General features: G+C 42.1%; 1 protein-coding gene across 1 annotated transcript in view; it reads right to left on the bottom strand.

Moving 5' to 3' along the window:
- The window catches only part of FEZ2 (fasciculation and elongation protein zeta 2), a 204,408-nt gene that overhangs the window by 1,962 nt on the left and 178,890 nt on the right, over positions 1–23,556 (bottom strand). Inside the window, exons 8-9 of the mRNA XM_029593827.1 lie at positions 23,400–23,475; positions 13,638–13,703 (exon numbers count right to left, since the gene is read on the bottom strand). Coding sequence (XP_029449687.1) covers positions 13,638–13,703; positions 23,400–23,475 — 142 coding nt within the window. The remainder of the gene's footprint in view (positions 1–13,637; positions 13,704–23,399; positions 23,476–23,556) is intronic.

The following is a 23,556-nucleotide window of genomic DNA, read 5'->3' as shown; positions in this document are numbered from 1 at the left end:
AAGCTGCAGTTTTGCACATGGTCCTTGAGGGGTACTTCTCTAAGCTGAGCAACAGTTGAAGCAATAGCTCTAATCTGATGAGCTTCAATGGAATCTGGAATCTGCAGTCTTGTTAAGGTATAGCAGCACTGAATATATTCTGCTATCCAGGAAGACATGTATGTTTAATGACTGTGATGCCAAATCTGTTAGGGTCCTATGCAACAAATACATACAAAGCCTGGTAATGTAGTTGAGTTTTTCTCTTATACTAGGAAAGACTCTTTTACAATCTAAGGCAGAGATTCTCAACTGGTGAGTTGTGAGCAAATGGACTCCTCTCTCCCAGCTAATAGAGCTTTGAGCTTTACTGAGCATGTGTGAGAGTTCCCATGCAGGTGTTGCTTCATGAGCATCCTCAGTCTATATCATAGCTAAATCTAGCTAGGTAGTTGACTCTTCAGGGAGGTGGGCAGGTATTCCATGGCTATTTAATCGTGACACACCAATGTGTCCCCAAGCACCGGCAGGTGTGTCGTGCACTCCCGCTGGCCCAGCTGCTCTTCTCTCATTCTCCTTTCACTCCAGCAAGAGAGACAGACATCCTTCTATTGCTGACATTGCTGCCCGGGCTGTCAGCACACTCAAGCCACCAGCACCATCAGTGTCAGTAGCAGTTGGCAACTGCACCATGGCCTTTTATTCTTCTTCCCCCCGCCCCCACTGCCCAGAAGAGGAAGTGATGTATAGTGGGATGTGGGAAGAAGAAAGGGCCATGCTGCATTCAAAAGTAGTGGCAGCGCGGGTTTGGAGAAAAAAAGAGCATCAGCTGACAATCCGCAATGGGAGAGTGCAGCTTTAGTCCCTGCGGCTGCTGGGATTTTTTTTTTTTTTTTTTTTAGACTGCAGGGGCTGGAGGATGAAGCTGCTGCAGCTCCCATTTGTGCTCAGGGGGAGGGGGGGTGATGGCAGGAAGTGAAATTGAGAGTGAGCCGGCATGTGTGTAAGTAAGAGAGTGAAAGAGAGAGTGTATGTGACAGAGCTTGCATGTGAGAGATCATGTGTGTGATTGAGTGTGTGTGTGTAAGTGAGAGAACATGTATGTGACAAAGACTGGTTATGGAGGTGACTGATGAGTGAGAGACTGACAGGTCAGGGAGGTGACTGGTTTGTGAGAGATAGAAACTGGTGTGTGTGTGTGTGTGTGTGTGTGTGTGTGTGTGTGTGAGTTTGTGTAAGAGACAGAGAGACTGGTCGTGAGTCCTAAGGAAAAGGTACATGAGGACAGAGGTTCAGCAGCCACTACTGCTTCCGGTGTGTGCTACTGGCCTGTAAGGAAAAGGAGTAGGAGAGTTGCTGGAGAGGGTAAGTTAAGGTGGCTTTTAAGTTCATTTTTCTTGATTGACTCATTTTAATTATTGGGTATTATGTGATGTCTGCTGTTTGAAATATTTTATTGGTATATGGAGAATTTTTAATAATTTTTATGAGTTTTAAATTATTGGATGTTAATCTATCAGATGTTTGAAACATTCTCTTTATTAGTATAGTTTTACAATTATTATTTTATATTTATTAAGGAATGTGTAAATAGAAATGTGCAGAGAAAAAGTGATGCAGAAACAGCAAGAAGCCAAACTGTATGCAGTAAAATAATGGAAAAACAAAAAAGCATTAGCTTTATGGTCTCTTTATTCTGTATTTGGTCAGGTCCTGTCTGCGTTCTGCATGTGTGACCCAGGTAAGGGTGTTCTGAAAGCTTGTAGTTTCTATGAAGGGATCTATAGCAGTTTGGCTTGTTCTGTTTTTCTAATAGGAGGTGTTTTGGTGTTTAGGGCCTGGTTTAATATTTGTAGTATTGACATTTCATAGGTTGGGTTGTTACTGTTTGATTGTGTTCCTAAATACAGGTGTAACTTTTTTGATTAGTTTGTGTGCATTATTGCAGATCCTGGGAGTGTGTTAAATGCTATATTTCTGCTTCCATTTTCTCCAGGTTTGCACTGCATGCAGAGTAGCTTTTTTGGGTTTCCATTCCAGTTTCTGTCCCCCTATTTGTAATTGTGGTCTTTCTGTATTTGGTGAAGGTTGTTTTTTGAGTGTGTGATCAAGGTGAGGCATTTTACTAGCACGTAGGCATTTGTATCAGTCTTATTTGTTGTGTTTTCTCATTAGGATATGTATTGGTAATAAACTGCTGTCTTTTCGTAAGTAGGGCTATTGTGCCTGGTAGTAGAGGGAGTTTGTGTTGCTGTTATTGAAATGATACCAGAATATCTTTTTTGTATAACAAGTTGTAGAGGGAATGTTCTAGTTCTGCTCTGCACCCATTGTTGGGGGTCAGGGGGGCTCCCATGGATGAAGAGTATGTGTTTGCCTTTAGCCCTGTGACAGTCATGCGTTCAGTGTGTCATGCATGTGAAAACTATCGGTCAGATGTGTCCCAACCGAAAAAAGGTTGAGAACCACTGATCTAAGGTATGAAGGTTATCTTTCTCCTTTATGGACATGTGGTCTCGGAAAGAAAGTAGATAGTACGATGGAGTGATTGATATAGCAGAGTGATTGATATAGTAGAAATTGATATAGTAGAAATTTTGGGTGAGCGGGAAGTACTACACAATCATGGATGAATCACAAGTATGATATACAGCAGACACAATCTTGGAGTTTGATGACTCTTGTAGGTGAGGTAACTGCAATGAAGAAAGCTATTTTCCTTAAGAAAAACCATCTGTAGAGAACTGAAAGACTGCTTCATGAGCTGAGAAAGGATAACATGCAAGGCCCATGAAAGCAGATGTTTTCATATCAGGGATGAGTAGAGATGGGTTTAACATGTAGTTGAACGCAGTAAGCTACTAAGGTACTAAGATGTACATTTATTGATGAAGTGGTGAGGTCTGGGACAGATTGTAGCAGCAAGTACATTATCAAGCGTTTGGGCTCACAAGAAAGTAGGCCCAAGATTTTGTGTTGGCAACAATTGTAATATCCAATCCATTTGAAGGCAGAGCTTTTTCTGATGGATGGCTTTCTATCTGGAACTTAAATGTATTTAACCACTTAAGGCAACGTGAGAAGAGCAATTACTGAGTGTTCAATAGCCAAGCCTTTAGATTGAGGCATGGAAGGTTTGGATTATAGAATGTTCGTTTATCCTGAGAGAACACCATTGTCCCCAGTCATATGGGGAGACTGCTGAAAAGTAGTCAAGATATGCAAAGCATGCGTCTCAGGGCAAAAATGGAGCTATAAGACTCAAGCAAGCACCATTTTGCGGCAGCTTTTGCACTGTTCTAGCAATAAGTGGTATGGGTAGAAAAGCGCATATAAAACTTGTCCCCTGATCGAAGAGGAAAGTGTCCTGAGCTAGTCTGAGATTGGTGGGTAGAAGTATGGAAAATTATATCTAGTTTTCTATTCTGCTCTGATGCCAACAGGTCAAATCAATAGCTGACCCCTAAGTCAAATAATTCATTATCTGTTGAGTATCGCAAGAACCATTCGTGCAGTAGGAATACTTTGCTGAGGCAATCTGCCAGCATGATGGATATTGCTGTAAGATAGGCATGTAGGTCAGGGCAATATCTGGTTGCACACTCCCAAATCTTTAATGCTTCCTTGCAGAGAAGCCATGGGATCAGAATGATCCCATGTGAGCACCCCCTCCTTTCAAGGAAGTGTCCATCGCTAGCAAAATTTTATGAGGAAGAGCACGAAGCCACACTCCATCCTAAAACAGGTGGGGGTTTTTACCACCAGTGTAACTCTCAACTTAGAAATGTGGACTGGCGTTGATAATGGTTGGGTTAGCTGATCCCACTGTCAGAGTAGACCTCAGTGTAGATAAAGGTATGAAGTCAGGTCAGTGGAACCATGTGCAATAGCCAGCACCATATGACCTGATACAATGAGAACTGCTCTGGTTGTCATGTGTTGGAAGGTCAGTAGTTTGTGTATGAGTGATATTATGGTATAGATTCAATCCCACACCAGAAATGCTCTCTCCTGCATCAAGCCTATCCATGCTCCAATGGATTTTACCCTTTGAGTAGGTACTAAATTTGACTTCTTGAATCTGAACAGAAAAGCCCACATTTTGTAGAAGACTGACATCTTGTGTAGAGAAAGCAATGCTTATTCTTGTGTGCTGTCCTTAATTAGGTCTTCCAGGAATGGGCAAACAAATTCCCTTGCCATCAAAATGATGATCGTTCCTAAATTAATTTATGTATTCAGCAGACTCCCTATGCCCTTGGAAGGGTCAAGTGCATAAGTGAATTTAAAGAGCTCTAACTGCCTCTTTATGGAAGAGCGCTTCATACACAAACTACCAAAGGTGTCATGGTTTTGCCAGTTTCACAGGCTCTGTGCCCTGATTTAGCCTGTTGTACATCCTTCCCTCCACCAGGGGTCCTCAGAGAATCTCACCTTCTGCCTTGCCAAGCTTTTCCTCATTGCTCGCATTACAGCCAAGCTCCAGTCACATTTAACCCCTGCCTTGCCAGAACCTTAGAGCCTCTTCATGGCGTCACCCTTGGTTCTCTGACCTGGCCCCTCCATGTCTTGTGGCCTCTTGGCCTTCTCTTACCTTGTACTTTGTCTTGCAGCCTATCTAGGCCTCTCCCGGTCTTGGGTCCTCTGGGCCTTCTGTTATCTTGAACCTTGTCTTGTGGCCTATCTAGGCTTTACCTTGTGGCCTCCAGGTCTTATGCTTAAGCGGTCTACGGGCCTTCTGTACTGCTGCCTTGGGGCCTTTGTGTTCTCTGTTGTCCTTGTCTGGTCCTGTCATCTGGGCTTTTTCTATCCTGCCCAGTCCAGTCCCTAGAATCCATTCCCTGCTTTGCCTTGTCTTGCCCCTATCTGTATCCATTCCAATTCCCTGTTCAGTATCCTTTCCCAGCCCTTGCTCAGTATCTCACTAAACTCCTGCTCCAGCATCCAGTCATTAGGTTCAGTCACATCCAGCCTAGCCAGTCTTATTCAGCTAATCCAGATCCTGCCAAGATCAGCATCAGTCCAGCTTCCAGGATGATGTACTGCCAATGCAGCCTATCGGCCCCTAAAGGTTCAAGCTGCCAGGGAGGGGGCTGGCTAGGCAGAATACTGGCCTTTGCTCAGCCTTGCACTGCACCTATGGGGGTGTATCCCATCTCCAGCCTGGCACCCCATGACAAAAGGATTTGATTGGTATAAACTTCTCAGATCTAGAATTGTACTGTTTGGCTTTTCTCTTATAACAGGGTACTAGCTGGATGTATGATGTGGGACAGATGTTTTACTGATCTGGTTATCTTTTGAAGAAGCATTAGTTGCTCCTATTCCTATATCATCTTGTCCAGATACAGCCTTGCCAAAAGCTCTGAAGGGTGGCTTTGAGTTGCATGCTACTGTGGCAGCCTTCCATACCAAAGGCAGGAAATTAGGATTTCTTCCTAATGTGTCTCAAAGGCTGCCCTTGTGGTTTAATGATCTCTCTAAGTTAAATGGGACTGTTCTTAATTGGATTTGGTGGCAAGAAACAGGGCTCTGGTATTTGGGATAAGTGATTGAGGGGGCACGCTTTTACCTTTCCAACCCCTTCAATGGTTTTTTTTTTCATGTCCAACTCAACAGTGTTTCAGAAGGTTGCAGTTGTCACACTGAATGCAGTCTAGTGGTGTGGTTTTGTCAGGCTGGAAAATGAATAAAAAATGTCTCAGTTCTGTAGATCTATCTGGGTGCCTGGGAAGCAGGCGGCATCTTTTTATAAGTTGCTGAAGATAAAATCTAGCTGCAGATGCCTGGGTATTGAAATAGTATGGAAGTTAGAATGTTACTTGGATTTTGATGAAAGTTAGTGGTCTTTATTTTGGGATAAATCCTTAAGGATCTCTCAGTCTGCCTCTATTTCCCGGTCTTTACTTTTTATTGCTCACTGGCATTGTGGACCCCAATCCAAATGGGGAAATAAATTGGGTGGGGATACCTTTTGTTGGTCTTGTAAGCTTGAAACGGGTGCATTGTCCCATCTCATTTTTCTGCTCGAATTTACATGATTTTCGGTTGTCAATTTGGGAGTATTCATGATAATCTATCCTGTCCTCTTATTGTTTGGAAATCCCTGCCACAATCCTATCCTCTGTCTATGGTTAATCTGTTTTTTATTGAAAATAGTATAACTGACAAACATAGCATGAAATGGAGCATGTTGGTTACATACATACCCCATAAACACAGATCAAAATAACATTGATACTAACGGTGATAGAATTATTAACCCAACTCCCCCTCACCCTCATCCCCTGAATAGTCAGAAAAACACACAGAAAATTTTGGCACTTAAAAAGAAAGGAAGGGAAAGAAAAACCTTGTATGCATAGAGAGAGAGTCATAACACTGTTCAAGACTAAACTTCTGGCTTTTGGAAAGAGAGAGCGTATAAGTAGCCGAACTAAGTCCTCTTAAAGGTCTGTTTCCTAAAGGTCTGGTGCGAAGCTTTATAGTCCATCTGCTGGTCGGGGGATATAACCTACTGTCTGGACTGATCCATGGTACTACAGGAACGAAAATTAGCAGGTAAGGAATAATTTTCTTTTCGATGTACATGCACACGGTTGGTGAGACTCCAATGTTGCTCTGGGCTTCAACAGCAAGAGGAAATGTGGAAGAAAAAAAAAAAGAAAAAAAGGTTTTGCATTCACAAAAAAGCGAGATGTAGCTTGCTTGTTACGGCGGTTACTTCCCCAAAACCAAATAAGTCGATACTTTGCTTTCAATACATATCCAGTATAGCACTCTGCTTCAACGGCAGGGGAGAAAGTCTAACACTTCTTTGTCAACGCATAGCTCTCTGATACAACGGCAGGGAAAGAGGATCTGTATATGGACAACAACGAACAAGATCCGAATTGCATAGTCTGGGTGGACAGAGGCATGGGTGTAGCTTGCTTATTGCGGCGGTTACTACCCCTAATTAAGCTAGATATTCACTTGGATGCAGTTCCAGCAATGCTCTCTGCATTAATGGTGGGGTGGAAGGGAAATAGAACTAAAAGGTATTAAAAGCCAAGAGTAACAAGTATGTGAAAAAAAAAAAAAAGTACATAGCTTGCTGGGCAGACTGGATGGGCCGTTTGGTCTTCTTCTGCCATCATTTCTATGTTTCTATGTTTCTATGTAAGTCTATTGTGGAACAGATTGCGCCAGGTCCAAAAGGAGAGGCCTACAGCTTCTTTCCAGTTCAGCAGGATGGCTTTTATGCCCAGTAAGGATGCTTTTCAAAAAAGTAAGGCCTCTCCTCAAAATTTAAGGCATATTGGAGATAGATGATCAAAAAGAATAGCATCGTAATTCAGTGGTATGGAATAAGATAAGATCTTGGAGAGACATGTCATGATTTCTGACCAAAATTGTTGAGATTTAGAGCAGGACCAGAAGGCATAAGTTAATGTACCTGGTTACCCCAGGCATTGCGGGCAGAGTGGTGACTGTGCAATGCCAGCCCGAAATGCTTGCACTTGTGAAACGTAGGCTCTTTGCAAGAATTTTTGATGGAGTTCTCATAGAGCTATATTCCCTGAAAGGTCTTTCAAGTGAAGAAAACTGTAAGCAACCATGGCTTCTGTGATTTGTAGATCTCCATCCTGTGACCAATGGGCAACTGCTGCTGTGTGATCAGGCTGAGAAGAGTTTTTTTCATAGTTTCCGCCGCAGAATAGCCACCGAGCATTTATCTAAATCTGGGCAAAAGAGGTTATCCAGGGAGTCTAAGACATTGTTTAGTTCCTGAATGGGCAGGGAGGCCACATAGCTTTTCAGCTGAAGATAGGAGAAATAGCTTGAGTCCATAAGAACATATGACTCTTTCAAGGTGGCAAAGGTATGCAGTTTCCCCACCTCGGACAAAACCTGTTGCAGTTGAGTGATTCCACGAGTGGACCAGTTCTTAAAGTCCCTCAATTGGCTACCTGGAATAAAGTTCAAGTTCCCTTGTATAAGTAGCAATTGTGAAAAAGTGGAGGAGTGATTGTAGCGTTGCAATAAGCATCTCCATGCCCATCTCAAGAGGGATATTAAAACATTGTTAGTTACACCAGTGGGAAGTGACTTGGGTTGGGCATGAAGGACAAACCGCAAGTCACTTCCTTTTTGCCCTTCGAACTATATAGTTGTCATTATTATTGATAGGAAACAGTTACTCAATTTGTTATGATGTAATTTCCCTTTCATCCTTCACATGTTTACTTTAAACCAATGTGATATGTCAAACAAATGTCGGTATATAAAAGCGTTAAATAAATAAAATAAAGGTGTTACCAGAATTTGTCGCCCTCTATATTGATACAATCGGACTTATTATACACCCAGTCCCGTATTATTTGCAGTAAACTTATTAAATTGTATTCTACAAGGTCTGGTAAGGCCAATCCCCCCTGTTCCCAGTTCAGTTTTAAGCAAGTGAGGGAGATAGCAAATGGTGCTTACCTATAACAGGTGTTCTCACAGGACAGCAGGATGTTAGTCCTCACATATGGGTGACATCACAGGATGGAGCCCTGAACAGAAAACTTTTCTGTCAAAGTTTCTACAAAGCTTTGACTGACACTGGCACACTGAGTGCACCGAGCATGCTTAGTCTGCAATTATCCCTGTGACCACAGGTGTCTCCCTCAGTCTCATCTTACAGCAAAAAGCGCAAGCGAAACTAAAATAAAAGTGAAAACGTATACAAAGCCAACTCCGCGGGGTGGCGGGTGGGTTTCATGAGGACTAACATCCTGCTGCCCTGTGAGAACACCTGTTACAGGTAAGCAACATTTGCTTTCTCACAGGACAAGCAGGATGGTAGTCCTCACATATGGGTGAGTACCGAGCTGAGGATGCCAGAGAGTGCCCCAAATGCACCCAAGACGTGCAAAAGGCGCAATGACGGGGTTGGAATTTGGAACGGAGGGCATCTTGAAACCCTTAACGGGTTGGTGGAAGGATGTTGGGTAGTTAAACCGAAAAGAATAGTAGACGGACTGGCCAAACATGGAGCATGCCGGCTAGTCATATCTAAGCAATAATGGCTGTGAAGGTATGGAGAGAGCTCCAGGTTGCAGCCTGATAAATATGTACAAGCAGCACCGGCCAAAGGGAAGCTATTGAGACTGGGAGGGACGCAACAGAGTGTGGTTACACACAGTGTTGCAGTGAAATGCCTGCTTGTTGGTAGGAGAAGAGATACAGACCGTCAATTAGGAGGAATAGGTCTGTTTGCCCACTGGAACTCGCAGCTTTACTCTTGCCACAGAAGGAAAGAGTTAGGTGGAATTCCTATGGAGTGTAGTGCGATCTAGATAGAATGCAAGTGCACTACTACTGTCCAAGGGGTGGAAAAATGGGCAGAGTATATTCTGAGTAAGATGAGATGCAACGTCTACCTTAAGGAGGATATGAAGTTGAATACATAAAACCACTTGGTCATGGAGGAACGCAGGGTCGGATGAGTATGAAACAAGGTGTGTAACTCACTGACCCTGTTGGCAGAAGTGACTTTTATGAGGGAAAGAATTTCCCATGCCAAACTGTGAAATGAGAGGAATGGAAAGGCTCAAATGGAGAACGTATGAGACTTATAAGCACGAAATATAGGTTCCATTCCGTGACTAATGAAAATAGAGATGGCTTGATCAGTGGATAATCCATGATAAGCTGACTCAGAAGGGGTTTACCATTAATCGGGTATCCCCACTCCCAAACAATACACCAATTGGAACAGAGGTGTACCTATGTGGAGGATGTCTGGGAAGCAGAATCCGAGGGAGCAAGAGAAAAGAGTGATGTAGAAAAAAGAAAAAGGGTAATACCCTTTTGTATGCGTCATGTGGTAAATCATGCCATTTTGAATGGTAGGATTTGTGTGTGGAAGGTTTTGTGACGCTACCAGTATCTGAGAACATCAGTGAGTCTACGATTTGAGACTGACTTGTGAGAAGGCGAATTGGTTACTGGTGTGATAGATTGAGAAGTATGGGAAGCATACTGGTCTCGGCCAGGACGTGGCTCTGAGGAACAGTGAACCCCGTCCCGGTTCAGCATTACAAGAGTGCTGGCTATGAGAGGCAGCAGAAGAGACACATTTAAGAGGCCCTTGATGGAAGAAAGGCCTCTATGGGAACGCATTGGAAACATGGGTAGGGAGTAGAATCTGTGCACCATATGGTTAGATTCGGACACAGAGGGCAAGTTTGGTTGACCTCAGCGCTAGAAGATTTTTCTTGCTACATATGTAGTCCGAGACCATTCGAGAGGATGGAAACCTATATGGAGAAAGTCTGCTAGTGTGTTCAGTAAGTCTCTTAGATAAGTGGCCCGAGGATGCATGGAGTGAGCAAGGGCCAAGGGTAGAGCTGAAAGAAAGAAAGAAAATCTCTTTGCAAGTTCTGTGGGCCACAGCACTAGAGAATATATCCAATGATATGAGCAAACTAGAACAGAGGGAAGCTGTGAGGGCCAATGCAGCACAGGAACTACTGTGCATGAATAGTGAAAGACTTATTTTTCCAGACAGCTCTAGAAAATTGTAGAGATGTGCAGCCCATAAATATTTTGTGTTTTTCCCCCAGGTATCATGTCATTTAATATTTATTTTGTTTTGGTTCTTTTGCCAAACCAAAATAAACATTAAAAATAACAAAATGGGGCCTACATGGGCCCCCCAATACAGCTCCCCTCTACACTGGCCCCCACGTACCTAATACATGGGGGGTTATTTATGCATGTTTTAATTTTACCAACGAGCAAAAGGGAAAACCAGTTGCTAGTTTAGAACAATTGCTCACTTTGTGTTTTTTTGTTTTTTACAGTTTTTAAATTTTTAAATTAACTATTTTTCATAAAAAATTTTTAAGGAGAAAGTGAACTGCATCAGCAAGCCAGTCAGCGTCTCTCCTTAAACCTGGAGAGCGCTCGGTCTTCTCAATCACTTGCAGTCACTTAGATATACAATTATTGTTATCAACACTTCTGAGTAGTATAACTCAAAAAAAAGTCCTTATTGTTCACCAAGTAAGGCGGTTAAATTGCCTCAATGTGAAAACTACAAATTTCATATAAATTGGACGGTATTGACAGCTTTTTATTTCAGGCTCAACTACGGCCGAAGTTTCGCTGACAGCAGCTTCATCAGGAGCCAGGATAGACAGTATTAACACGATGGAATTCAGTAGACAATTCCGTCTCTTATGTGAAACAAAGTCTTACAGCCTGTTGACATTATCTTCTTTTTACAGTGTTCACATCATTCCTTTTGCTTTCTGTCACTTCTAAAAATAGCATAGAAACAGACACTAATATTAGAAACAGTATGATTTACTTATCTTATCCGAAGGAGCAGAGTATAGAATCCTTACTTGGGACCCGGAGGTCTCCTACTTGAATTCAAAATAGACAGAAACCACATAACTACAACAAACATTGTTTAAATCAAGCAGACCTGATTCTTGCGCAACCAATGAGAAACGAATGACATCACGTACTGATTTTTTAATCAGTCACAGAAACACCTGTAGATCCAAACTTGGGTTCAACCCCTTAGGTTGCACTGTGTCAAGCCAGTGTATCCAACGCTGTCTCAAGCCGGTGTATCCAATGCTGAACAGCGTTGGATACACCGGCTTGACACAGTGCAACCTAAGGGGTTGAACCAAAGTTTGGATCTACAGGTGTTTCTGTGACTGACTCCAAAATCAGTACGTGATGATGTCATTCGTTTCTCATTGGTTGCGCAAGAATCAGGTCTGCTTGATTTAAACAATGTTTGTTGTACGTTATGTGGTTTCTGTCCATTTTGAATTCAAGTAGGAGACCTCCTGGTCCCAAGTAAGGATTCTATACTCTGCTCCTTCGGATAAGATAAGTAAATCATACTGTTTCTAATATTAGTGTCTGTTTCTATGCTATTTTTAGAAGTGACAGAAAGCAAAAGGAATGATGTGAACACTGTAAATAGAAGATAATGTCAACAGGCTGTAACACTGTTTCATATAAGAGACGGAATTGTCTACTGAATTCCATCGTGTTAATACAGTCTATCCTGGCTCCTGATGAAGCTGCTGTCAGCGAAACTTCGGCCGTAGTTGAGCCTGAAATAAAAAGCTGTCAATACCGTCCAATTTACATGAAATTTGTAGTTTTCACATTGAGGCAATTTAACCGCCTTACTTGGCGTACAATAAGGACTTTTTTTGAGTTATACTACTCAGAAGTGTTGATAACAATAATTGTATATCTAAGTGACTGTAAGTGATTGAGAAGACCGAGCGCTCTCCAGGTTTAAGGAGAGACGCTGACTGGCTTGCTGATGCAGTTCACTTTCTCCTAAAAATGTTTTATGAAAAATAGTTAAAAATTTAAAAACTGTAAAAAACCAAAAAAACACAAAGTGAGCAATTGTTCTAAACTAGCAACTGGTTTTCCTTTTGCTCGTTGGTTTTCTTTTTTGGGATTACTTTGCTCTTTTGTTATCGTTTTAATTTTACACCACTGTGGATGTTTTGTAGAATCAGGAAAACAGCCAATAAGAATTTTTAAATAAATTAAAGGGGTATGAAGGATGCCCACTTGCTTCCTTCAAATGGCATCAGCCGGCCCTGGCACTACAGTGACTTCAAAATGGTGTTAGATGCCATTTAGTTGCATGGCCATATGCTTGTACAGTCGTACAACAAAGTGGCGCTGGCTGGCCCTAAGATCAGCACTATTTTGAATTCACTATGACACTGGTATCAGGCCCCGCTGGCACCATTTGGAAGGGATAACTGAAGAGCAGGAGTGAGTGGGCATCCCTCCTGCTCCTTTTACTGACCAAGACTCCACAGATAAGGTAAGTGGGGGGAAGAGCTGGTTCCCACAACTAGTATTTTTTATTTTTTTTTGAGAGGGGAGGTTGAAGAGGCCCTAGCATTTATTTTGATTTGGATTGGGGGTTGGAGGCCACAAAACCGCAGCAGATATTTCTTCTTAGTGTTAGTTTTCTTTTAGTTTCATTTTGAAAATAAACAAAATTTTGTTGGTTTTTCTTTCATTCCATTTGAAAACATAATGAAACTAAACAGGAAACATCATTGATGTTTCCTATTTCATTTCAAATGAATGCATATGCTAGAAAATTGCTCATTCCGTGGTGAGTGCAGTCACATGACCCACTTGTGTGACCAAGATGAACTATCTTCAGAGAAATAAATTATTCTAATTATCCAAAAATATTTTAGTTTTCTGCATTAATCTTATAGACTGCAAACATTACAGACTAATCAGAGTAGATAAATATTCTGTTTTATTTGACAATCTATGCTTCTTACTAAGGAATCCAGCCACTTTTTTAATGCTAAAATGTCTCAAAAATATTTTGTGGAGCCAGTTTAAATATGATTGCCAGTACAAATCTGAGATTTTTACAGTTTGAAGTCATTCTATGATGAAATTTGAGCTCCTGTTGGCTGATCAGAAAGTATGAGGAAATAAGGTCTGTGGATATTGCATTTGCACTGGGATCAAACCTAGCAGTCTCAGACCCTAGCAGGATTGACCAAAAAAGAAAACTGCTTGGATATGTCTCTGTGGCACCGCTGTTTAAAAATGTAAAGATCTCACTTGCTTTATATACATAGGATAACACTGCAACTCACCCTTTAAAATGTAGTCTGTTAACAAAGTTGGCACTTTCTCACTGTCTTCTTTCATAGCATGAAGGACTAGAATGAAAAGATTAAAAAAAGATCAGATCATTATTCTTTGCATGATACATTACAAGATAATACGTTCCAAACCACAAAATTAAAATTACAGACTTTTGGGCCAGCTAGAACTGTGCAAAAAAACTTAGGACAAATGACAATTTTAGATCACTACATTAGTTCCAGTTAAAACATTTATTTGCACCAAATTAAAGGGGCCTATTCAATAAACTTTTCTGTGTAAGGCCCTCTTTAGTACATTAAAAACAATGAGCTGAAGACTGCAGTCTAAGGTTGTTAGTTTGAGCATGGTAAAATTTACATGTCCATGTATGTAAATGAAAGACCATCATACCTCACCAAGGTCAAGTAAATAGTGTGGTATGTGCATCCTCCATGCAATTTAGTGAAAGATGACTAAGTGGATGCTATTTAATACCAGTTAGGACATGGTATTAACTTACTAATGTAAGCATCCTACTTATGAAAGGCAAGCTAAATAGAGTGATCATGCTAAACTGAGTATGCTCTTGAGAAACAAAAGACCTGAAAAATAAAGGCTATGGATAGGAGATAATCTTATACAACCATACTCATAAGTCCCCTTAGGGGTGAATACATTTGATCATATTTCTCTTTGCCAAACATACTTCTAGTACAAATTCTTACACACAGATATATTCATACTACAATTAGGCTTTCTTAAACAAAGCAGTGACAAATCAGAGACACCAAGCACCACTCCACTCCACACCTCACAATGTATAAGGCTCAGTAGTTTCACACTAGCTTCAAGATATTGGCATAATTATCAGGATCATTGCTGTAGTTATTCTGGCCACTAAAAACTGCTGTCTATGACAGTTTTTCTTTTGGGGGAGAGGTCTGTCCCACCCTCTAGCTAGTCTCAAAAGCAAACCATCTTCCAAGGTGACTAGTTAGCCATGTAACTAGCCAGTGGGCTCTCTCCCTAGTTCTCACATGGTTAACTAGTCACTTTGAAAAATGAAATCTTTCACAGAGCACAAGAACAGAGGAGACAGAGAAGAGGGACAGAATGACAGAGAGGTGATGATAGTAGAGACACTGACACACATTTGAGCATTTCAAAAATAAATCCACCTTTCTTTACACACAAATATATTTATTTATATGCAAATATATTTCCAAATAATAGGTTCCCAGAGGATAAAGATCAAGTGTAGCCAAAGAATACAATAGACATTCAGATACTTCAAGCTGAAGTGCAATCTGAGCCTCAACATTTTTTTAAGCTAATCAGTTTTTTTGGTTTGCGTACAAAGCTCACGTCTGTGAACTCTGAGGCAGTATAGTATAGCCACTGAGGTGCATGCGCTATAGAGTAGTCATAGAAGGTGGAATGGTTAGATGCCAATGCCCTTCTGAGTCAGGGTAGCCAGAGTCCTTCCTAGATCTCCCCATTTCATGCTCCCTTCTGTCCGTAACCATATCCTTTTACACTGCTTTTTAAAGATCCTTACTGATATCTATGACAGATGGTTCTAAACATGCAATGTCATTTTCTGCATTCCTTGAGCTCACCACTCTCGTTTAACCACCTCACTTGGAGTGTAATAGCTCTCCCACATTTCCTTGTGCATTGACAAGCAAACCCCTATGCCTTGGAAACCAGCAAAATGAAGAGTTCAAAAAAAGAACTGAACTTATTCAGTTCAGCATACTTACACTATTTAGCATTCTCTTGGTAAGTAGCTTGCTCATGCTATTTACCCAATGCATTTTCAGGTTTCTGTGCATGAGAATAGTGTGACCATGCTATTTCTAATATTTATTATCATGAAAGCAAAATTGCTTACCTTGCAATAGGTGTTATCCCAGGACAGCAGGATGTAGTCCTCACATATGGGTGGACATCACTGACGGAGCCCTACTACGGGAAAACTTTGTCAAAGTTTCTAGAAACTTTTGACTGGCCCTGTGAGGCCACTGAGCATGCCCAGCATGCCATGATATTCTCTGCCACAGGGGTCTCTCTTCAGTCTCGTATGTAGCAATAAGCTTTAGCAAAAAATAAAATAATAAAACATATCAGACCCAACTCCGCGGGGTGGCGGGTAGGTTTCGTGAGGACTACATCCTGCTGTCCTGGGATAACACCTATTACAAGGTAAGCAATTTTGCTTTATCCCAGGACAAGCAGGATGCTAATCCTCACATAAGGGTGATTAGCAAGCTAGAGGCTGAGTCATTTCGTAGTGGCAACAGTGAAGTATTGTTGGTGAAATGAAGCAGCCGAAGATCACAGCAGGTTGGATGTAGAAGGAGTTGGGATTAAACTGGAAATAAGTTTTTTTTAAGACAGATTGTTCATAGGCTGAATCTTGTCGTCCCTGTTTGTCCAAACAGTAAGGAGCTGCAAAGGTGTGAAGTGAACTCCATGTTGCTGCTTTACATATGTCAAGAACTGGCACTGAACGATAGTGTGCTACTGAGGTTGACATTGCCCTTACTGAATGTGCCTTTACTCGCCCTTGGAGAGGAAGGCCTGCTTTTTCATAGCAAAACTGTATGCAATCTGCTACCCAATTGGATAGAGTATGTTTACTTACTGCTTTACCCGGTTTGTTTGGATCATAAGATACAAAGAGTTGAGTGGATTTTCTGTGGACTGCAGTGTGGTCTAAGTAAAATGCTAGTGCATGCTTACAGTCCAAGGTATGTATGTAAGGCTCGTTCTCCTTGGTAAGAGTGAGGCCTTGGAAAGAATGTGGGTAAAACTATGGATTGGTTCAAGTGGAATTCCATAACTTCTTTGGGAAGGAATTTTTGATGTGTACGGAGAACCACTCTGTCATGTACGAATTTTGTATAGGGTGAGTACGTGACAAGTGCTTGCAACTCACTAACCCTTCTTGCTGATGTAATGGCTATGAGGAAGATAGTCTTCCATGTGAGAAATTTAAGATCACAGGAATTCATGGGTTCAAAAGGAGAACGCATGAGTCTTGTTAAAACCAGATTCAGGTCCCATTCTTTGACTGGTGGCCAAATTGGTGGTTTAAGTTGAGTTAAACCTCTCATAAATCTGCTGACAAGAGGTTGTATGGATATTGGTGCATCTCCCATCTTGTTATGGTAAGCTGAGATTGCACTTAAATGTACTCTTACAGATGAAGTCTGGAGACCAGAATCTGAAAGATGGCATAAATAGTCCAATAGAAAAGTTGTGGGGCAGGAGAAAGGATCAATACTCTTGTGTGCACCACAAGGCGAACCTTTTCCATTTTGAAGAATAATTCTTTCGTGTGGAAGGTTTACTTGAAGCTATAAGCACTTGAAATACATTGGTTGAAAGATTGAGTGGTTGTAAAATCAAGCTTTCAACATCCATGCTGTAAGGGATTGAAGGTTGGGATGGCGCAACCAACCCTGATCCTGAGTTATGAGAGTGGGAGCTACACCCAGGTGAATGGGATCCCTGCTTGAGAGGTCTAGAAGTGTGGGAAACCATACTTGTTGAGGCCAATTTGGGGCTATGAGTATCATGGACCCCTTGTCCTGTTGTAGCTTCACTAGAGTTTTGGTTATGAGCGGTATCGGAGGATACGCATATAGAAGGCCTGAGTTCCAAGGGTGAGCAAAGGCGTCCTTGGCTGGCTGGTTTTTCTGTTTGTGTAGAGGACAGAAGCTGTCCACTTTGTGATTCAGGTGTGATGCAAAGAGGTCTATTGTTGGCTGTCCCCAACGTTGAAATATCCTGGTCGCTACTAAGGGATCCAGGGACCACTCCTGTGGTTGGAACTGGCGACTGAGTCGATCTGCCACTACGTTGTGAATGCCTGCCAGATAAGTGGCCCCTAGAAACATTGAGTGTGTCAGGGCCCAGTCCCAAATCTGTGCAGTTTCTTGGCAAAGGAGATACAAGCCCGTACCTCCCTGCTTGCTGATGTACCACATGGCTACTGTGTAGTCCATTTGGATCAGAACAGTCTTGTGTGAAAGGCAGTCCTTGAACGCAAGCAGCACATAACGTATAGCTCGAAGTTCCAGGAAATTGATTTGAAATGTTGCTTCGAGTGTTGTCCAAGTACCCTGGGTTTGGAGATTGTTTATGTGAGCTCCCCAACCCAAGGTGGATGCATCTGTAGTTAAAGTTATCTGTGGGACTGGTTGTTGGAAGGGTAGGCCCTTGCGCAAATTGTCCTTGTTTGCCCAAAGTAGAGATGAACGTAGCTGGTGGGTTACTTGAATTGGAGAATACAGTGGTTGAATGGATTGGATCCATTGAGATCTTAGTGTCCATTGGGTTACCCTCATGGCGAGCCTTGCCATGGGAGTAACATGAACTGTGGATGCCATGTGGCCTAGTAAGATTAGAAACTGATGAGCTGTTGCTTGTTTCTTTGAGTGAATCGAGTTTGCCAGTAGGGAAAGTGTTTCTGCTCGATCCTCGGGTAGAAACGCCTTTGAGAGTATGATGTTCAATTCTGCGCCGATTAATTAAATCAGGTGAGATGGAATGAGATGGGACTTTTGATAATTGATGAGAAAACCCATGGAGTGAAGTAGAGTAATTGTTCGACTGAGGGAAGCTAGAGCTCCTTGTTGAGACTGACTTCTGATTAGCTAGTCATCCAGATATGGGAAGACATGTACACTCTCCTTGTGCAAGTGTGCTGCAATTACTGCCAGACATTTGGTGAATACTCTGGGAGCAGAGGCAAGTCCGAATGGCAATACTCTGTACTGGAAATGCTGATGAGCTACCTTGAAGCTCAGATACTTGCGATGAGGAGGGAATATTGGAATGTGAGCATAAGTGTCTTGAAGATCCAGAGAACAAAGCTAATCTCCTGTTTGAAGAAGTGGAAGCATGGTGCCTAGAGAAACCATACTGAACTTTTCTTTTTTCAGAAATTTGTTGAGATTTCTGAGGTCTAGGATGGGACGTAGGCCTCCTGTTTTCTTTGGAATGAGGAAATAACGGGAGTATTTATTTATTTATTTATTTATTTAAAGGCTTTTATATACCGGAGTTCATGCACTAGTGCATACCACTTCGGTTTACACAGAACAAGGAACAGAAAATTACATCAAACAGATTGAACAATTAAACAAATATACAATTACATCCAACGATTGGGTATAAATAACATGGCTAACTTAGTAGGAACTTAGAGTTTGAGGTAAAGGAGAGAAATAGTACCAAGTGGTAACAGAACAATGTTAATAGCTAAATAATAAATATAAATAGTAAATACAAATTCTTATAATAAATACAGGTGCTTACAGATTACAGTCTTCATGAAAAGTTTACGTCTACAGAATAGGGTTAAATAAATAAGAACTGGCGGTTATTTCTATAGGAGTGAAGACTTCAAAAACTGAGGTTACATCTGGATTAAGAGGTATTGGTGTAGCATGCTCAAATATTTAATGATTTGGAATTGTGAGACCAAGGATAAAAATTAGGAGTTGTTTGATATGATTATAAAAGCGAGAATGATTCAAGTTCTGGGACGTGGTTCTGAGCTAGACCTTTAAGTGTAGGCTTTTGTAAAGAGCCAGGTCTTGAGTTTCTTTTTGAATGTTCGAGTACACGTTTCAAGGTGAATGTCCGTGGGGAGGGCATTCCAATGAAGGGGGCTGGCAGTCGAGAATGCACGTTTCTTGAGTGAGGACTTGGCTGAAGGTACGTGTAAGGTGCCTAAGTATCTGTTTCTGATTGGTCTTGAAGACTCGTGTAGGCGAAGTGGAAGGCTTAGATCTAGCGACGTTTGTGAATGGATGTTCTTGTGTGTTATAGTTAGCACTTTGAAAATGATTCTGGATCTGATGGGGAGCCAGTGTAAGTGTTTTAGTATGGGTGTTATGTGTTCACTTCTGCTGGTGTTATTAAGAATCCTTGCGGCGGAGTTCTGCAACATTTGTAGAGGTTTTGTGGTAATGGTTGGAAGGTCTATAAGCAGAGAGTTGCAGTAATCGATTTTGGAAAATAGTATTGTTTGGAGGACTGTTCTGAAGTCCTGAAAATGCAGGAGAGGTTTCAGCTTTTTCAGAATATGTAGTTTATAATAGCATTCTTTCGTTGTGTTCTTGACGAATTCTTTGAGGTTCAGCCTTTTGTCTAAGGTGACCCCAAGGTCTCTTACTTGAGTGGAATTGATCATTGGTGGTGAGGTTAGGTTGTTGGTAGGCTGAAGGTTCTCATCTGGAGTGATAAGCAAAAGTTCTGTTTTTGACGTATTAAGTACTAGGTTAAGGCTAGATAGGAGTGAGTTTATGGACTGTAGACAATTGTTCCAGAAGTTGATGGTGCTGGAGATGGAGTCAGAGTAGAATCCTCTTCCCTGCTGAGTCCGGGGCACCGGTTGTATAGCTCTGGCTCTCAGAAGGGTGGATAATTCTACTTGTAGAGGAATTATGTGAGATTCGTCCAGTGGATAATGTCTCGGTGGAGAATCTGTTGGGATTGTGAGGAAATTGAGTTTGTAACCTCGAGAGACTATGGAAAGTACCCATTGGTCTGTTATTGGAATCCAATGGTTGTAAAAGTAGATTACTCTGCCTCCTACTGGTAGATCTGCTCGAGGGTTGAAGAGATGGTTTTGTTCCCTGGTGTTGGCCTCAAAAGCTTGCAGCAGGCCCCGTTTGTGGCGGGGCCTGAGGTCGAGCAGTTCTCGGCTGTCTAGGCTGAGGTCGGTGTTGCGGCCTAGTGGATCTACCTCTCTCTGTGCTGGAGGGTAGTATCGTCTTTGCCGGTAGAATGGATGTCTGGATTCACATCGTGGAGGACGGCGAGATGGTTGTGCAGCAGAGTCCTGTGGAACTAGTGATAGTTGGCGCAGGTTTTCTGTATGTTCTTTGAATTGTGCGACAGCATCTTGGACTTTTGAACCGAACAGGTTGTCACCAACACATGGCAAATCCACTAATTTGTCTTGGACCTCAGGCCTAAGGTCTGAGGCCTTAAGCCATGCCCAACGCCTAGCACTAATCCCAGAGGCCGCTATTCTAGAAGCTGTTCTGAAGTCATTGTAAGCAGCCCTGACTTCATGCTTGCCAGCTTCAAGCCCTTTATGATCGCCTGGGCTGCTTCCTCATTTTGCTGTGGTAAAGATGTAGTGAATTCCTGCATCGGCTTCCACAGATTCCTCTGATACTGAGTCATATATAGTTGGTAAGAGGAAATTCTGGAATTTAGCATGGCTCCTTGATATACCTTTCTGCCCAGGGAATCTAAAATTCTATGATCTTTTCCTGGGGGAGTTGAAGAATGTGGTCGTATTCTTTTCGATTTCTTTTGCGCAGATTCCACAACCACTTATTGATGAGAAAGCTGTGACTTTTGGTAGCCAGGAACAGACCGTACTAAGTAGTGTCCATTCGTTTATTAACAGCAGGCACTGAGCATGGGTGCTCCCAGAGTCGATGTTGTAGATCTAGGACAACCTCATGAATAGGTATGGCCAATACCTGCTTTGGAGGGTCCACAAATTGGAGGACCTCCAATGTCTGCTGTCTAGTATCTTCCTCCATCACCAGTGTGAAGGGTATGGTGTCTGCCATGTCCTGAATGAAATCTGTAAAGGATAAATCCTCTGGTGGAGATTTTTTCTTTTGATCTGGAGGAGAAGGTTCTGACAAACTCTTCAGATGAAGTATCTGTGTGTTTATCGTCCCAAGTGTCATCTGGATCATCCTGATATGGAGATAGCGGGGAGGATCTTGGTGGATGATGGAGGCCCGAAGGACCTGGTTGTGGATCATCGAAGGGAATTCTTGTAGGAATGTCCTCTGATGGTTTAGGTGGAAGTGCACCGACTACCTCATCAAGTCTCTTCATAAGAAGTTGGAAGAGTGCCATTTCTGGATGTCCTGGGTCCCCAGGTGGCATCGGCATCGATGGCATAGGGGTTATCATCGGTGATGGAATCGGTGTTTGCATCGATGGTCGCCCCAGCCTCGGTTCAGGTAGTGGCGTTGGCGTCTGTACTGGCATCGACGGAATCGTAGGCATCGGTGCGGACACCGGCATCAGTGTTGAAGGCACCGGCATCGGCGAAGGTGCCGGAGTCGACACCTGTTCTTTAAGGGCCTGAAGTACCGCTTGTCTTATAAAATCAGACAATTCCTGCGTAACAACTGGTGTATTCAGAGCAGTTGTACGCGGTGGCAGAGGCTGTGTTAATTTGTCCCCCACAGAGCCCTGTGGAGGTTCAACGATCTGTGTGTGTTCTTGGGGTGAAGGCCCCGGCGTCGAAGGAACCGGCGTTTCCTGGGTCCTTGGCCGCTTTGCGCTCGATTCCCCCGGGGAGAAGGCGATTCTGATGTCTGTGGATGTCGGTGTCGATGACGATGTTTTGAGCGGTGTTCGACCACTGACTGTACCGATTCTATCGAAGACGTAGGCGATGGATGGTCTCCCGATCCTTCCAGACAACATTTTTTGAAAAGTACACATTTGGAGACTCTGGCCAGAGACGATTTCGTCGATGTAGAGGGAGATGGCAGAAACTGCAGATGGAATAAATGCTCCATCTTCTCTTGGCGGGCCTTTCTTCCCTTCACAGTCATCTCTGCACATTTAGGGCAGGTATTGACGTGTTTCTCCCCCAAACACATCACACACTCGAGGGGTGGGTCCGTAATGGACATTGTGCGATTGCAAACGGGACATTTTTTAAAACCCGTAGCCATTTTGTATCGACAGCCATCAATGACAAAAAGAGAAATCGTGAGAGAAAAATTTGTTTTAGTCAGAGAGTAAACGAGACACAGATTTACTCACCAGCCGGTGGAAAATCAGAGAGATCCCGTGTGGGAGAAAAAATACTGAGAGAAATAATGACTTTTAGTCAGAGAAACTTGTGAGTAAACTCACAAAGGCTCCTAATCCGCAATGCCTATAGCAGCGCGGAAAAACGAAGACTGAAGAGAGACCCCTGTGGCAGAGAATATCATGGCATGCTGGGCATGCTCAGTGGCCTCACAGGGCCAGTCAAAAGTTTCTAGAAACTTTGACAGAAAGTTTTCCCGCAATAGGGCTCAGTCAGTGACGTCACCCATATGTGAGGACTAGCATCCTGCTTGTCCTGGGATAACATGCTAAATATTTTTACATGAATAGTTAAGTGGCTTTTTAACCTGCCCATTGCATTTTATTGGGAGTGCAAGCTAAAAATGGTTTATACAATACTGCATAGGTCCTAAATGACTCAGCAGCTATATCTTTGCGCTCCTGCGACATCAACAAAAGTAGAAAATAAGACCTATCTATTGAATGAATGCAGTTGTTCCTTCTTTCTATTTTTCTTTGAAAGCAGCACATAATCAATAAATTATTTTTCATAATAATTAGAGTTTATTTACAAGTACTAAACTCCTAGCTAATCTCTGCTGGACCTTACCAAGGAACAGAGACTAATATTGTTACCTTCATGAACCTCTCCAGAGGTTAAGGAAATAACTATATTTGTGATTTATATTAGCTTCAAATTCATATGAAAAGATATAATCCAAATAAAGTTACTTTTCATATTATCATGACTGCTGGACTGCTATAGACTCATACAAAAGTATTTCAACATGGTCAACTTTTGAGTTAAATATGAAGTATTGCTTTAACTTTCAGTTCTATTAAACCAATCACATGAACATCTAGATGAACTTATGAAATACAGAAAACAATATATATTTCAGTAATATTAATTTCATAATTTCTTTACTCACTTTTAGTTAATATTTGAAGATCTTCAACAGATGGTGGCCCATTTTTTCTCTCATAAGGAATAACTGTTGTTAAATACTGTAAAATAGCAAGCACTCCAATCAACCACATTGTAAAGTACAAGCTATGTAGACCAATCACACACTACTGTTCATTTCA

This window comes from Rhinatrema bivittatum, chromosome 3 (genome assembly GCF_901001135.1).
Source record: "Rhinatrema bivittatum chromosome 3, aRhiBiv1.1, whole genome shotgun sequence".
Classification (NCBI taxonomy): domain Eukaryota; kingdom Metazoa; phylum Chordata; class Amphibia; order Gymnophiona; family Rhinatrematidae; genus Rhinatrema; species Rhinatrema bivittatum.
The sequence above is the reverse complement of the archived record's forward strand: the minus strand, read 5'-3'. Positions and strand labels throughout refer to the sequence as shown.